This window comes from Sturnus vulgaris, chromosome 27, assembly GCF_052056855.1.
Source record: "Sturnus vulgaris isolate bStuVul1 chromosome 27, bStuVul1.hap1, whole genome shotgun sequence".
NCBI classification, from domain to species: Eukaryota; Metazoa; Chordata; class Aves; order Passeriformes; family Sturnidae; genus Sturnus; species Sturnus vulgaris.
In genome coordinates, this window is record NC_142269.1 from 4,699,410 (window position 1) to 4,714,168 (window position 14,759).

At 46.6% G+C, this 14,759-nt stretch overlaps 1 protein-coding gene across 1 annotated transcript; it reads left to right on the top strand.

Moving 5' to 3' along the window:
* The first annotated feature begins 2,913 nt into the window (after positions 1-2,913).
* ZPBP2 (zona pellucida binding protein 2) lies at positions 2,914-8,979 on the top strand. The gene is made up of 7 exons (XM_088179481.1): positions 2,914-2,995; positions 4,742-4,867; positions 5,178-5,339; positions 6,112-6,330; positions 7,285-7,370; positions 7,938-8,115; positions 8,650-8,979. The coding sequence occupies exons 1-7, from the start codon at positions 2,914-2,916 to the stop codon at positions 8,748-8,750; spliced, it is 954 nt and encodes a 317-aa protein (XP_088035607.1). The 3' UTR covers positions 8,751-8,979.
* Positions 8,980-14,759: the final 5,780 nt, after the last annotated feature.

Here is a 14,759-nt window from a genome sequence, read left to right on the forward strand (position 1 = left end):
AGAATCATTTAAGAATTAGGCAGGTTTCCTGGTTCTACACATTTTAAGGAAGCTCTGGGATTGCTGTGCAGCAATCAGAAACCTCTGGTTTCCATCCCAGCATTATCCACAGCCATTTTCTCTTACTACCAGATTTGTTCTCTGATTTAAATCTCTACTTTCCCTCATACAATTGTTTCTCTCTTCAGACAAACAATTGTATCTTCACTCTGTTTTTAAGGGCACAGATCAAATAAACCTGGTTTTCCCAGCCTATAAAAATATCCCTTTGCCAATTGTGACCCTCCTTTATGTGATCCCACCTTTGGATCACTCACCTGAAAGATCAGAGACAGAACTTGTGGTCTGCAGCCTCTCCAAAACCCTGCAACAGGTCCTTCACCTGACTGCACTCATGGAAATCTCTCTACATATTTCCTAGGATAAAATATTCACCTTTTTAATATCTACTCACTCCGTGATCAAGTTTAAAACTGCAGATTTTTGTCCTCTTCTATAATTTCCTACTGATACTCTGTTAACCAAAAAAACAAGCAAGCAAACAAACAAACAAAAAACCACACCAAAAAAAACCCAAAAAATAAAAACCAACACCACCACCAAAAAAACCTGACAAAAATTAAAACCCAGTAATCCCGGTTTTAAACACAAATACAAATACCTGAATTCACATTTTGTTCTATTAAATCTTGCCTGCAACGCTTCCTGTTCTTAAAAACAACTCATTCCCCCTCTTCCCCCCCCACCCCCCAATCTTACAAATCTATAATGACAATTTACCAGTCTGGGACTCAGAAATATCATAGCATTGAAAATAAATGAGTCATTTGGCTAAAGACACTGACTATGAGTTTATAAAGAACCAAAATTGCAGCCAAAGCTTTATTGTAGAGATACTATTTCATAATAATTAGCAACCTGGGGACTGATGGGCTGTGCAGGACCTGAAATGAGCTATAAACATTCTTAGGAACTGAGGCTGCTCGGGCTGAAATATGACTCGTTTATAGCAGACACGTTACAAACTGAATCATTTTGCCTGCGCAGTGTCAGCATGAAATGTTCACTTTGAGTAAAACTGAAAACATTCAGTACATGGGAACATGGGATCTTGTGAGGTGGTCCCGGTTCTGACCTGCTCAGCAGCTCAAGGACGTTAAAAACGAAAACTCTGACACAATTCTTACACCTAAACTGACCACTTGAGTTAATGTGTTGGTCTAAGGAAGAAGAATGCTTGGGTAGAAAGTAGAAGACTATATTCCATCAATAACTTGATACTTCTTTTTTCACACTTTTATTTTTGCATTTTTACCAATTTTTTCTTTTCTTTATTAAAGGAAACTCATAACTTAAGTGCTCTTTTTACATAGAAGCGTTAAAACATTCACAGCTCTCTCTAAAAATAACTCTTATTCCTATGTTGGTTTGTTCCATATTTGTTATGCAAATACTGTGACATCATTTTTGGACACTAGCATGGTCTGGAGTGATAAATATGATCTAGGTAGGTAGGATAAATACTATTTTACTAATTTCCAGAGGCTTGACCACGGTTCTGGTCTTGAGTGTGTCGGAGTGCGCTTTGTGGTCAAATGCAAGGACCCTCCTTTCCCCAGCCGCAGCTTCCGGAGTGTTTTTGTATCACCTGCTCTAGAAACAAAATAGTTACATGTTTAAAAGTTTCAAAGACATAGCAAGTTTTCCAAAACATGTAACTGACTTGGAAGTTACTTGCAGTGATACTGTGGCATTTGGCTTCATTGTCGAGCCAACACAGCACTTGCCTGGTGCTTAATTTCGGTCCCGGCAAGCGGCAGAATCATGGAATCCCAGGGGAGTTTGGGTTGGAAGGGACTTTAAAAACCGTCCAGTTCCACCCCTGCCATGGCAGGGACACCTCCCACTATCCCAGGTTGCTCCAAGCCCCGTCCAACCTGGCCTTGGACACTTCCAAGGACAACTTCCCTGGTAAATCCATTCCAGGGCCTCACCACCCTCACAGAGAAGAATCTCTTCCCAATATACAATTTGAATCTCCTGTTTTTAGTTGAAGCCATTTCCCTTGCCTCATCACTCCAGACCCTTGTACAAAATCCCTTTCCAGCTCTCATGGAGCCCTTTTAGGTACTGGAAGGCATGGTTTTTGCTTTTAAGTGGAAAAAAACCGTGTCCTGTAATGACTTTCTCTAGAAACCTGCAGCTGGAGAACACCCAGCCTTCACAGCCCCTCAGGAGGAAAAGCCACAGGATGTGCCCAGCTATTACTTTCAGTCTTTCTCACAGCAAGTGACAAAAACACAGAATGGTTTGGGTTGGAAGGGACCTTAAAGAGCATCCAGTTCCCCTCCTTCCCCCCTGCCGTGGTCAGGAACACCTTCCATAGCCCAGGGCAGGTTCAGCACTGACAGACACAGCCATGACGGAGCCTCTTCCCCCCTTGTCCCCCTGTACTTCCCTCTCCTTGTCCCACAGCCGGAAAAACCACTTTAGAGTCAAAAACACAGCTCACTGCGCACTGTGGAGGAGCGATGTGGGGCTGAAGTGCGACAACGGGCGCGGAGGGGGAGGCCGAGGCCGTCCTTCGCTGCCAAGCGCCTCAGGGACCTGAAAGCGAGGAAAAAAAAAACTACCAAAAACCTCCCCACAACAAAATACTGCTTAAAAAGCTAAATGGAGTGCTTAGGAAGCAGAACGTTTTAAAAACAGTGTAAAAAGCACCGGGTGTGGGCGAGGGAGCGGAGAAGAAGCGAGGGACCCCGGCGGGGACACCTCACCCTTCCCGCCCTCAGCCCTGAGGGGAGGAAAAAGGGCGGGAAGCGCCGTGCGCGCGCGGGGATGGAGGCGGGGGGAGGGGGGGTCCGTTAGCGCCCCCTCGCGCCCGCGGCGGCCGTTGTGAGGGGCGGCGGGAGCATGGCGGGGGGCGGCGGGCGGCCCCGCTGCCCCCCGGGCGCTCTCCTGGCCGTGGCGGCCGTGGTGGTGGCGGCAGGATGGGGTGAGCGCGGCTAGGGGTGGGAAGTAGCTGCAGGGTTGTGTTGGTGTGAGGCCGGTTCGCTCTGAGGGCGGTAGAGCAGATCGGAGCTCGTCGGCGGCTCTGCTGAGCGGGGTGGGGAATCCCTGTGGAACCTTTCCTCAGAGTGGGAGATTGAAGCCGCGTTAAAGGTGACAGAGAGAGCTCCAGCAACACCACATCGGTAGATACCTCTACACTGCGGGAGACAAATGTCCCTAAAAACCCTTCTCTCCGACTGGGAGATGTCCCCGTTAGAGGGGACAGGGGGGCTCCATTGACACCCCATTGGTGGGTACTGCTCCACTGTGAGGGACAAATGTCCCCAGAAAACCTTCCCTCAGAGTGGGGGATTGAAGCCTCATTAGAAAGGACAGTGAGCTCCAGAGGTGCCCCATTTGTGGGTACTGCTCCACTGTGAGGGACAAATGTCCCTGAAAAACTCTTCTCTCCAAGTGGGAGATGAAGCCCTGTTAGAGGGGACAGAGTGAGCCCCATTGACAATCCATTGGTGGGTACCTCTCCACTGTAGGGGACAAATGTCCCCTAAAACCCTTCCCTCAGAGTGGATGATGAAGCCCCTTAAGATGAGACAGGGAGCTAAAGCCCCTTAAGAAGGGTTGTCATAGGTTCCATTGACACCTCACTGTCCCCCAGGCTCAACTCTGGGACAAAACAATCAGTCAGGACCAACCCAGTGTGTCCATGACCTGAAAAAAACCCCCCATTTCCAATAATTTTCACCTCTCCTGGAGATTCTTGTCACAGATTCTTCATGCCTGACACCAGTCTGCTGTTTTGCAGAAAAGGGCTGAGAGATTCCTACCCTGTGTAGTCTCAGGGTCACACTACAGAGCCTTTTACTTTACAGTCAGATTTTACAACTATTTTATCTGTTATAACTATAACTATTTTAGTGGCTTTTTGTAAAGAGGAAGGTTCATCTGGTCTGGAACCTGGTACATCCAGGCAGGTTTGCAACATGGGCGCTAAAACAACTAAAAAGTGACAGGTCAAAAACATGGACTCCTGCTTGTTGCTGAGAAAAAAAAAAATAGGGAAAAAGGAAAAGTAAGACAAAAAGAAACAAAATGAGGCAAAAACCAGGGTGAAATAAAGGATTAACAATCATACATTTAGATTGATCTCTAATATTCCAATTACTTTTCCCTGCAGTGAGAGCAGAACCAAAGGCAGAGCAATCTATTGATTTAATTGGAAAGAATGAAGTTTACGGTGACACCAGGCATGAAGGTAAATTTGTCCTTTTTTCTATCTATATCTAATTTTTACTGGAATTTGGGGTTTTAAGCCCAGGGATCATTATGTAGCATCAGTATACATACAACCTTGTCTGCACAGGAACAAGATAAAGGAATATATTTGTCAATATACACAAGAAATGTATTTGTCCCATAGTGCTGCTGGAAGCACTGATGAAAATTTAACATCTAAATGAGGGTTTCAGTGAAAAATCTGGTGCTTTTTTTTTGCCTGCACCACAGTTTGTGTGTGGGATGTGAGTGTCTCCCTCTAACAGTCAGCACCAGCCACACTGTGGACAGTTCCAGGATATTAATTAAGTACAAATGGAGATTAATCTTTAATATTACACTTTGCAAGTCCAAAACTGAAAAATACACTTGAAACACAATTTTCAGTGAGGAGGTTTTTTTTGTGATTTCATTCAATATCAGCATTTTACATAATTTATGTGATTCTGTATTGCAGTGAGTGTGTATGTTAAGGTGTTCACAAACAGCCCATTCCTGGTCTGTATGGATTTGGCTCTTTCTCAAGAAAGAATAATAGATCCCAACTATTTGTGGATTGGTCCAGATGGATCAGATTTACAAGGTTAGTTCAGACTAAAAATATCACACATTTTCCTTGTTTCTACTCATAACACGCCTGCCCCGTGGTTCCAAATAGTTCCTTGGCCCTTTGGCAGATATTTCCACAAGTTCTGACATTAAACTACATTTCTCTTCTCCCTCTAAAAGTTCCAAATACTTGAGCTGAAAGGAAATTTGTAGTAAACCCTAAAAGTATGAATCTTAGCTCATTTCTGGCTGACATGAACCAGCATCGTTATGCACAGGAGCAAGATTTTATCTTCAAATATCAGAAAGTGGACATTTCTGGTAATCCAATATTTCTGTTTTAGGGCAAGAATATGTGAATCTGACAGAGACAGGGAAGCTGATGGTGATGGGTTTCAGGGTGTGGATGTCTGGTGCCTACACTTGTACTCTCTCCCATAAAGTCATCGAAACTACGACACAGGAAGAAATAGAAATGGTTGAGGCCTATAAATTCATGGTTTATGGTAAGATTGCTAAGTTAGGAGTAAGCACATGGCCTTTGCAGATTGGTGGGTTTGTGAACTCTGTGATTATTACAAGGCTTGATTTAAAAACAAAACAAAACAAAACAAAAAAAAAAACCAAAAACCAAATTTAAATGTTATCCCAGACTGGAAATTTTTTTTTTTACTTATACACACACATGCACCCTCTCATGCTTTTGGAAAAAGCTTAATATTACTGCTCCCAAGGATGCATGGCAATTAAATCATCTCTACCCTTAGGTACAGAATTAACTGCAAGAATTCCAGAGTTATCTGAGATCTGCACTCCAGCCCCTTCCACCTCTTGTAACCACTCTTCACCAACATCACTTCCCACCCACAACATAACAACCCAAAAACACTTGAGAAACTCCAACTTTTGAAATAATAATAAAATTACTCCTCCACTGTAATTGCATAGAATTGGCACCAATCTGTTTCAGACACACAGCTTTGCAGACATACTGGTTCTTTGCCATTTTACTATTTACCTCCTTTTTTTGTTTTTATTATTTGGGAACAGAGTGTCCACTAAGTATATAAATTCCTGTATACTTCAAATTAAATGTCTTTTACTATTGAGTCAGATGTGGCAAGGACTAACATATTGTGGTATAATTAATGACTGTGATTTATTTATTTATTTTCTTTTGAATAAAAGCCCATATTTCAGATACAAAGAACTGATAATCCGTCTGAGATGGGATCTGTAATTGCACCCCAGATTCACACCCCAACTATTTCCTCCCAGCCTACAGAGAAGCTGACCATGCCTATCAGATATCTGTTCGCTTTAGCACAACGCATTGCAGGCTGAAAAAACACCGTTTGTTTGTCGAGATGTTAAACAAAATCCTCAACAGCACCATCTCCCACCTCACCTGCCACATCACAGGGTCGTCCTACAAGTGCCACTCTATCAGGACACCAAAGAACGGCCTCCAGCATGAGCTGTTTGTTAACTTTCTAGGTAATGCATTTCAGTGCTTGTTTGGGAGGGATCGTTTATTGTTATGAACAACTTGTGAGTGCTCGTGAAAAACAGCAGAGTCAAGAGCACCTTCGAAAGTTGTTCCGGGTTTGTTTCCTTTTTTTTTTTGGAGTCCCTGTATTTTTTTTTGTTGCCCACAGATGGAGCTAAAACGCAGTTTTTATGTTAAATTTAGCATTCAACTTTTTACAATCCTAGCGAGAGCAGTTATTACCAAGGTTACAGAGGATTGTCAGAAGGAGACAGCCCATAATAATGTCACTGTCATATTTAGGTTTTCAGTATTTGATTTTTAATAAGTCTGCTTTTAGAATCACAGAATGGTTTGGGTAGGAAGGGACCTTAAAGCTCATTCAGTTGCCCCCCTGCCATAGGCAAGGACACCTTCCACTGGACCAAGTGGAAAGTCCCATCCAGCCCAGCCTTGAATTTTTTTGCTTGATTCTAGGAAACTGCACAGAGCTAAAGCAAGAGCCTGAGAGCTCCCTCATGGTAATATTGAGGTGGTTTAACCTCACAAACAAGTTAAATCAATCCTGATGCTGCTTTGAGTTATCACTGAGGGAAGGGAGTTATTCTTTAATTCTCTGGCCACATTCACTCCTGTATCTGTTCTCACACTCACCAAGAGAGAGCATCCAATAGGTTAAGGAACACTTTTGTGGATATTTTCCCTTAAGTAAAGTCAAGAAACTTTCATGACCCAAAGACTTTTTAATTTTACACAAAACTTCAGCCCTTTTAGGACCCTGAGGTTGTTATGTGAGACATTAGTTCCATTCTCTCAGCTGAGTGTATTTCCCCCCACTCCCCCCAATTTTATATTGCTTGACCTCTGACTCTTACTAAACAAAGGAAGGCACTGGAAACCACAAGGACATAATCTATCTTTTTTTTCCCCTTTTTCATGGATCTTTTTCCTTCCATCCACAGTCAGTCCATTTGCACCAGGATGGGAAGAAATTTGCCACAAGGTTCCATATGACTGTGAAGATGTGACAAACAGGAGAGTCCGACAGGTTCTGTGTCAGTCACCTCTTGAACACCCACCTCTGCCTTAGCTCCTGTACATATAACTGGTAGTAATCCATCTTTACCCAGATTTTGTGGGATTAATGTTGTAAATGATGATTCATGGATTTAAAATCATTCCATTCAGGAAGAAAAATGGGTTTAGAAGTTAAATTGATATAAATAGCTTTTAAAAAAACTGTTAAAAAATCAGGCTCATTACTTGCTTTGCATTTGCTTCTAATAGTAAAGAATGATAAACATTATTATTTATATTGAACTTCCAGTCCTCTAAATGATTTTTTTTATTTATGATTTGATTAATGGAATGCAATTTAAAGTAAGTCTACTGTAGCCAATTTCTAAAATCTGTTCTCTCTACCTTCTAAATATTAAATCTTGGGATCAGCTCACATCCTAGGTTTGATTCCAAGCCTCTTGAAGCCAAGAAACGCTCCCAATAAAGGTGACAAGTCAGCGTATGGAAATCAGGACTAGAAGATATTTCCTGATATTTTTAAATCAACAAAAATCACTGACTATGTTTTTATTCTCTCAATACGTCTGAATTTTAGGCAGCAGAGCGAATTGGGAAGTTTTTCCATCAGCTGAAGAATGTTTTGAAGTATGAGTTTCACACTGTTCCTACAATACAGTACGTGGACAACAGCTTCTCCATGACTCCCATCGACAGCTGTCGGCCAGGTTTTGGGAAAAACCACCACAGCCAACAGAACTGCGCCAGCTGCTGCGGTAAATATAAAATACATCCATTTAAATATAGCTCCTTGATTTAAATATAGCTGATTAGAGCTGGGCACAGAGCCCTGGGGAGGATTAGGGAAATATTGGGGTCAAAAGCAGGGATATTTCTGTTCATCCTTTGGGAAGTCATTCACATTGTAGATATAAAGTAATGATAGGAAATGAGCCAGTGGAGCGTGTCAGTGCACTCACAGGTGTAGCTGCATTTCCATGCAAAGTGGAAGCAGTGCAGTGGGCTTTTTTCCTTCCAGGTCACTGGTGAGTGAAAATCCTCAGAATCCAGAGACCATAAGAAACAATTCCCTTCATGGAAGTCCTGCTAGGAAATTCTCTGCTGATTTTTCAAGTTCTTTTGCAGCACCTGCTGCAGGCTGTGGAGTTGAGGGGGATTTAGCCAGAGGCTCAGGGAGCTCTGGAAGGGCAGGAGCTCCCATAGGGCACTGGGAAGGCTCATGGGGATGTCTGATGGTCCCCCCGAGGTGGGGGAAAGTGGCTGGAACCCCAGCTCTTTTCTTTTCACAGTGGTTTGTGGTCCTGGAACTTACAGTCCCAACAATGAGGTGACGTGTCGGACCTGTGCCAGCCCTCAAGCCAGAATGTATGGAGCAGAATCCTGCTATTAAACTGGCAGAGACTGGAAAACCAAAGAGCATCTGGGAAAGAATTCTTGGTGCTGTGGTGTTCTTTCCATTTTAGCTGTCAATCCTGGAATCTTCGGTTCCCTGTGGAACAAAACATCCTCATTCATACACCCCTAGGTTTTCCTGTGTTCAGAGACCCCTTAGACTGGAAAAAGCACTGCTTAAAAATACAGTGTTCATGCAAGGAAAAGTAATTAAATGGGAAAAAAAAGGAAGTTTTTCACGTGTTTGAGTGCAGAGTCTGTTTCTTAGTGGTGACACCAGACACGCCACAGCTTTGTGCTGCTCAGAGAACACAAAGGAGCTACAAACAATTCCAGGCAGGATGGCAGGTGGCTCTGATGGAGTTATGTGCCAGACTGGCATATGCCAAAACCTCTGTGAGGAATTTCTAGCAGACACTAACAGAAGTATTTGATCTTTTGAGATTTAAAAGCATTACATTCCCCCCATTTTTTTTCCGACATTTCTTTCACTGTTTCTGAAATGTTCCAGCCTGGACATGAGGAGAAAGGAAAAACAGGTCTCCAAGACAAAAGAGGGTGAGTAACAGATTACACAACCCAGCATTCAGGAGGATTAAGGACCCAAGTTATGGTTCTCTCCTTGTCCCCAAAATATAGAGGGAACATTCCAGAGGGAAGCAGAGTCTGCAGAGCCTCTTCCCCTTCAGCTGCACCAGAGCCTCGTACAGGGCCCGGCTGGCCCCAGGTGCTGCAGGAACAGACGATCCTCTTACACCAGCTGTGAATTCCTGACCAGTTCACCGGATGATACAAATTGCCAAAGCACTGAGCTAATGGGAATGTTTTCTTCCCAGAGAAACCTCACCCCGACCCACTTTGGAAGGTTAGCTGCTGGATCTGCAGCAATCCATCACCTTGCTCACAGAGTGAGTAAAGATTATTTGACCACTATCAAGAACATCATGTGTAACTCCAACAGCTCCCCAGCCCCAGCTGAGCCTCCCATGGCACAGCTCCTGGAACAGGGGCTTTCAGAGCATCTTTCTAAGCTGTTCTCTGTGGGAGTTTCTACCTTCCCGACTCACTTTGGTGAGGGACATCAGAGAACTCAGTTTCTACACACACACTGAGCCGCGGAAAGCAGTGCCCAGCTTTCCTCCTTTTTTTCACAAAGCAAAACTAAGTCAAGCAAAAGAAGCATCTCCCACTCAACAACCCCAACTTCTTGCAACGTCTCGAAATTCCTTGGTGGGTATTCATCCAAAAATCGACCCGATTCAACCCAGTTTAACTTATCCATAGTGACAGGAACACAGCAGGAGACAGCACGGGCACAGACCCCGCTCCGAGCTTTTCAGAGTCATTACTTATTAAATACTGAGGAATAAAGTGTGCTGTAATGAGCATTTCCACTGCCCTTGGGCTGATTATCCTTGCTGCCAACTGGACACTGTGCACTGCTCAGGCTGAGACAGATGAAGCAGCCCGAGCTCTGCAGTGCTGCCTGGTTCTCTTGGCCTATTTCAGCAGGAGGAAATGTCACATGCATCAATTATGAGGGGAAAAAAGCCCTAAGTACATACTAAGAGCCATGGAAAGTCACAAATGAACTGTACTCCCTCCTAAAAGCTTTTACAGCATCTCCACTTCTTCAGTGGGCCTCAAACTTTGTGGGACAATTTTAGTTGGATACACAGAGGAAACTCTTCCCTGTGAGGGTGGTGAGGCCCTGGTACAGGTTGCTCTGGATCCCTGGAAGTGTCCAAGGCCAAACTGGGCAGAGCTTGGAGCACCCTGGGATAGTGGAAAGTGTCCCTGCCCTGAGAGGGGGTGCAGCTGATGAGTTTTAATGTCCTTTCCAACCCAAACCATCCTGGAATTCTATGATTCTAAAAGTAGAAAAATAGCTCAAATATTGAAGTATCACATTGCAAAGTAGTTTGTGTCAGTAATTCTGTGGAGAGTCATAAAAATCTGACAGGAAGTGACTTCTCTCTGACCTTTCCTGTGTGAAAGTCCTCTGCATCCAGCAGAGCTGGGTGTCTGGGGCAGCAGCTGAGCTTTTCTTTTCTGACACCATCCCTCACACCTCTCTTCTCTGTCACACCTGGGGATATACAAATTCCTGTGATCAGCTCTCACCTCAACTGTTCTCATCCCTCTCTACCTCCGACAGCTGCAACAGCTCATGAGGAACTGCAAGATCCTTCCTCACTGCTTTAAACCCTTCTCAAATTCTCCTCTTCTGCTTGGCTCTGGTTTTACTGGAGGAATCATGGAAACCTGATGCTCTTGGTGAGGTGGGGCAGCTCCATCACCCCTGCAGGCTCAGCCCTTTGAACGCCCACCTAAACCTGCCCTGGTCCCACAGCTCTGACCTCACTCTGTGCCAAGGACCACCACAACACCTTGACAAAACTGAGGAGTCCTCACAAATAATAAATTTAGAACTTCAAACTTCCTGTCCTCTTCTCCATACAGACCTCCTAGATCTCAGCATGTACTGACAGCACACGAGAGCTTTGAAACATCCACAAATGGCAAAAATAACAGGAATAATCTGCCAGCTGGAAGCTGTAGCCCATTGTTTTCCCATCAGAGCTGCCTGGAACAACCCACTTGAGAAACACTTAAGGAACACGTGTTCAAACATTCACTGCAGAGCTGCAAGCAGTGACGAGACTCGTCCATCAGGCGACAGTGACACTTCTGCTCTGGTGGGAAAGTTGTCTTGTAACTCCCTGCAGCAGCTTCATTAACCTACAATCAAGATTTTCCTTTAAATTTAAGCCAAGAGGAGTTGAAGGAACCACAGACCTGCCCAGGACATAACTCATGGCCCCCACTGATAAGGTGATAAGGGGAGGGCATGTGGGAAGCAGGCAGAGCAGGGTTGGCACATCCCAGGTACTGATCACACCTGGCATGGGTGTGGTGCAGCTCTGGCTAATCCATCCCCAGGAATTCCTCCAAGGACACATCCAGGAGCAGTTTCAGTGGAAAGTTGCTTGAAAAGAAACCTTGACCAAGAGTTGAGTGTGTTCCAAGAGTGCCCAGGTGGGACTGAAGGTGCCACAGACACAGGTACCTGGTGCTTCCACAGGAGGATGAACCTGAGCCCCACACCATGGAGGCTGATGGTCCTGAGTCTTCTGAGACACGAAAAATACCTGGAAATACAGCATTTCCCTCTGAGGGAGAAAACTTTGAGAGTCACACAATTTCATTAATTGATATACAACTTCATCCTAAAAGAACAGCTGTTGGAAAATGATCCCTGATCTCAGCCATGCCTGCCTTGGACGAGTGATGAGAGGGAAAATCACCAGGGAGTGTGGAGGGGAGTGTCAGCCAGCTGAACTGCTGAGCTCTCAAACACAGGCACAGGAAGTGCTATTGTGATTTTTAGATCTGCTTCGTTTTCCTACCCACTGAAATTAAATTTTCTCCTGCCCAAGCCCAGTGACCACACGATGTGCCTAGCAGCCTTCCTAGAACCACTGGCATCATTGGATTAATGAGTCCTGTACAGGCAGTGAACAAGGATGATTCATTATTGGCAACAATGCAGCTCTACATGGATTGTTTTGGGGTGAAAAGAAATAAATAAGGTCCCTAACTGAAAGGCGGGTGATGAAGTGTAGCCTGGCTTTAATCCCAGTGTAACCGCTGCCATCACTCCTAATTATTGATAAATATTTTTCTAATTGTGGAAATTTAACAATTAGACATCCTTCCTTCCCTCCTGGAAATCTAATCAGTCTAAAGTTCAGGATGCAGTCTGGGGCCACTGCTGCAGAACATGCTTCACTTGTGGGCTGAGGAAAACAGAACTTCTCCCAAAACCTCCCAAAGGCCCCCAAAGCCCCCCTGCCACCAGCCATGCTGCTGGGAGCACGGACACACGGGCAGGGAGTCCCCTGGCATTGGATATCCTGGGGGTTTCCCAGGAGCACTCCTCCATCCCTGTGCTCCCAAAGGATTCCAGGGCCAAGTAGGCAAAGAGTCATCCCTGCAAAAGAGGATTCAGGACGTAGATCTTGCCCCAGTGACATATTTTCCTCCATCCTGGAGAGGAGAACAGGCTGGTTAATGACCAGGCAGGCAGAGTTCCTTGGAAGTTAATAACAAAGATTTACCAGCGTGCTGGAACGCACCGAAGGAGGTCACGCTGTTAATTCTCCTGCTGCTGATCCCTGTGGATAAATCTACATCAGGAAACGAATTACCCAGGGAAGGGTATTAAAAGGGATGATTCTAATTCCTTGCTGAAGGAGAAGTGTTGCCTTTAACACTGAGCCCTTCGTGCCCACTGTGCCAAGTGCCAGCTCCCTCTCCCAGCAGGATCTGGCCCACAGCACTGCACAACTGGAAAGAATGGGATGAGAAAAATCCCTCCTTGAGGTTTAAGCCACCTGGCAGACTGTGTCCCCCTGCTCCCGAGAGCCCAAGTTGGCCAGAGCACCCCCAGGAAATAGCCCTATAAACCCATTTTTCCATTCTTCCCCGTTCCCTGTCACACACTGATCTGACAGTACTGATAGCCTAAGTCCAGAACAATTCCATCCATCCCAGACCAAGTTACCTTCCCAAATCTTATTGCAAATTTTTGTTAGACTTCTCATGTATTTTATCCCCCTGTACACCCACACAGGCCGGTGGCTGTTCCACATCCAGACAAATCCCTGGAATCACTTCCTTTCCCGTGTTCTCATCAGTGTGGGTTGTAATGAGCCTGATGGTTTCCATCCAAGTAATACCAAGACAGGATCCAGAGCAGGGCTGACCCCGGGGGACTCAGCATTATCCAGCCCCGTGAGAGGGACACCGGCAGGATTCCAGGGAGCCACGGCCCCACGGACAGGGTGGCAGCTGGGGCCACGTGTCCTGCGTGTCCCCCAGCCCTCCCCAGCTGCTCCGGGAGCCGCGGGAGGAGGATCCCCAGGGAGTGACCGGAGTGGGGGACGGCAGCCATCTGCTCCAGAGCCCGGGGTCTGCGTCTGGAGACAGCCGAGTGACAAACAAGGTTAATGTCCCACGAGCGGGAACTGTCACTCTGCGTTAGGGCCCGGGTTTCACCTTCCATGGCACAAGACTCCAGCGCGGATCGCGCGGGGAGAGGCGCCGGCAAACCAGGACGGGGCTGTGACCGGAGAGGCCTCTTGTGGGGACCGGTGGGACCGTGGTGTTGGAAGGGTTTGTCCTTCCCGGCCGTCACGATCCTGCCTGTGTGCCACGCGATGCCGGAGGCTGCTCCGGTGGGGACGGGAGGGCAGGGAGCGGAGCAGAGCCCTGGGAAACCATTCCACGGGGTCCTGGGTGTCGCGGGGACCGGCACCGTGCCAGCGACCTGAGCCGGGCCGCGGGTGTTCATTATTGAAGGCTGGGGCAGGGTTACCGGAGGGACAGGTGTCCTGTTTCTGCAAGCGCCTGCCCACAAAGACATCGGCTATCGCGGGCACCTCCGTCCTTCCTTTGCAGCCACGACGTCACCAAGGTCCGGTGATCCACAGACACGCACACACACACCAGCACACACCGGCCACCGGCTCCGAAGTAATAGCCAACTTTATTGTCGTATAAAGTAAGAACTAAAATGTCCCTTAACCCAAACACGGATGGGTCGAGTGGTTCCAGCATCCCCCATGCTGCGGTGGCCTGGGGGGAGCAGCCTGGGGGGGTTCAGTCGGGTCCCCCCAGCCCCTTTTCTCCTCAGCCGGTTCTGGAGGGGGAAGGAGCTGCCTTGGGGCTGCGGGGACGCCTGGATGGGAGCTGGGGCTGAGGTGCTTGTGCGTTGCAGAGCTCCAGCTCTGTGCTGGGATCAGGCACTTGTGGAAGGGCGCGGGCCCTGCTCCTGGCCGGCTCAGTCCCACGGCTCCCACCGGCACAGGGGCACGAGGGCACTGGCAGCAGCCGGGGCCAGAGCCCTGCCTGCACTGAAACGTGCTGCCCACACCAGGGGCTGAGGCTGGGCCTGGCAACAAGGCAGGTCTGGCCCGGTACAGAGGAGGTTCCAGCCTCTTTG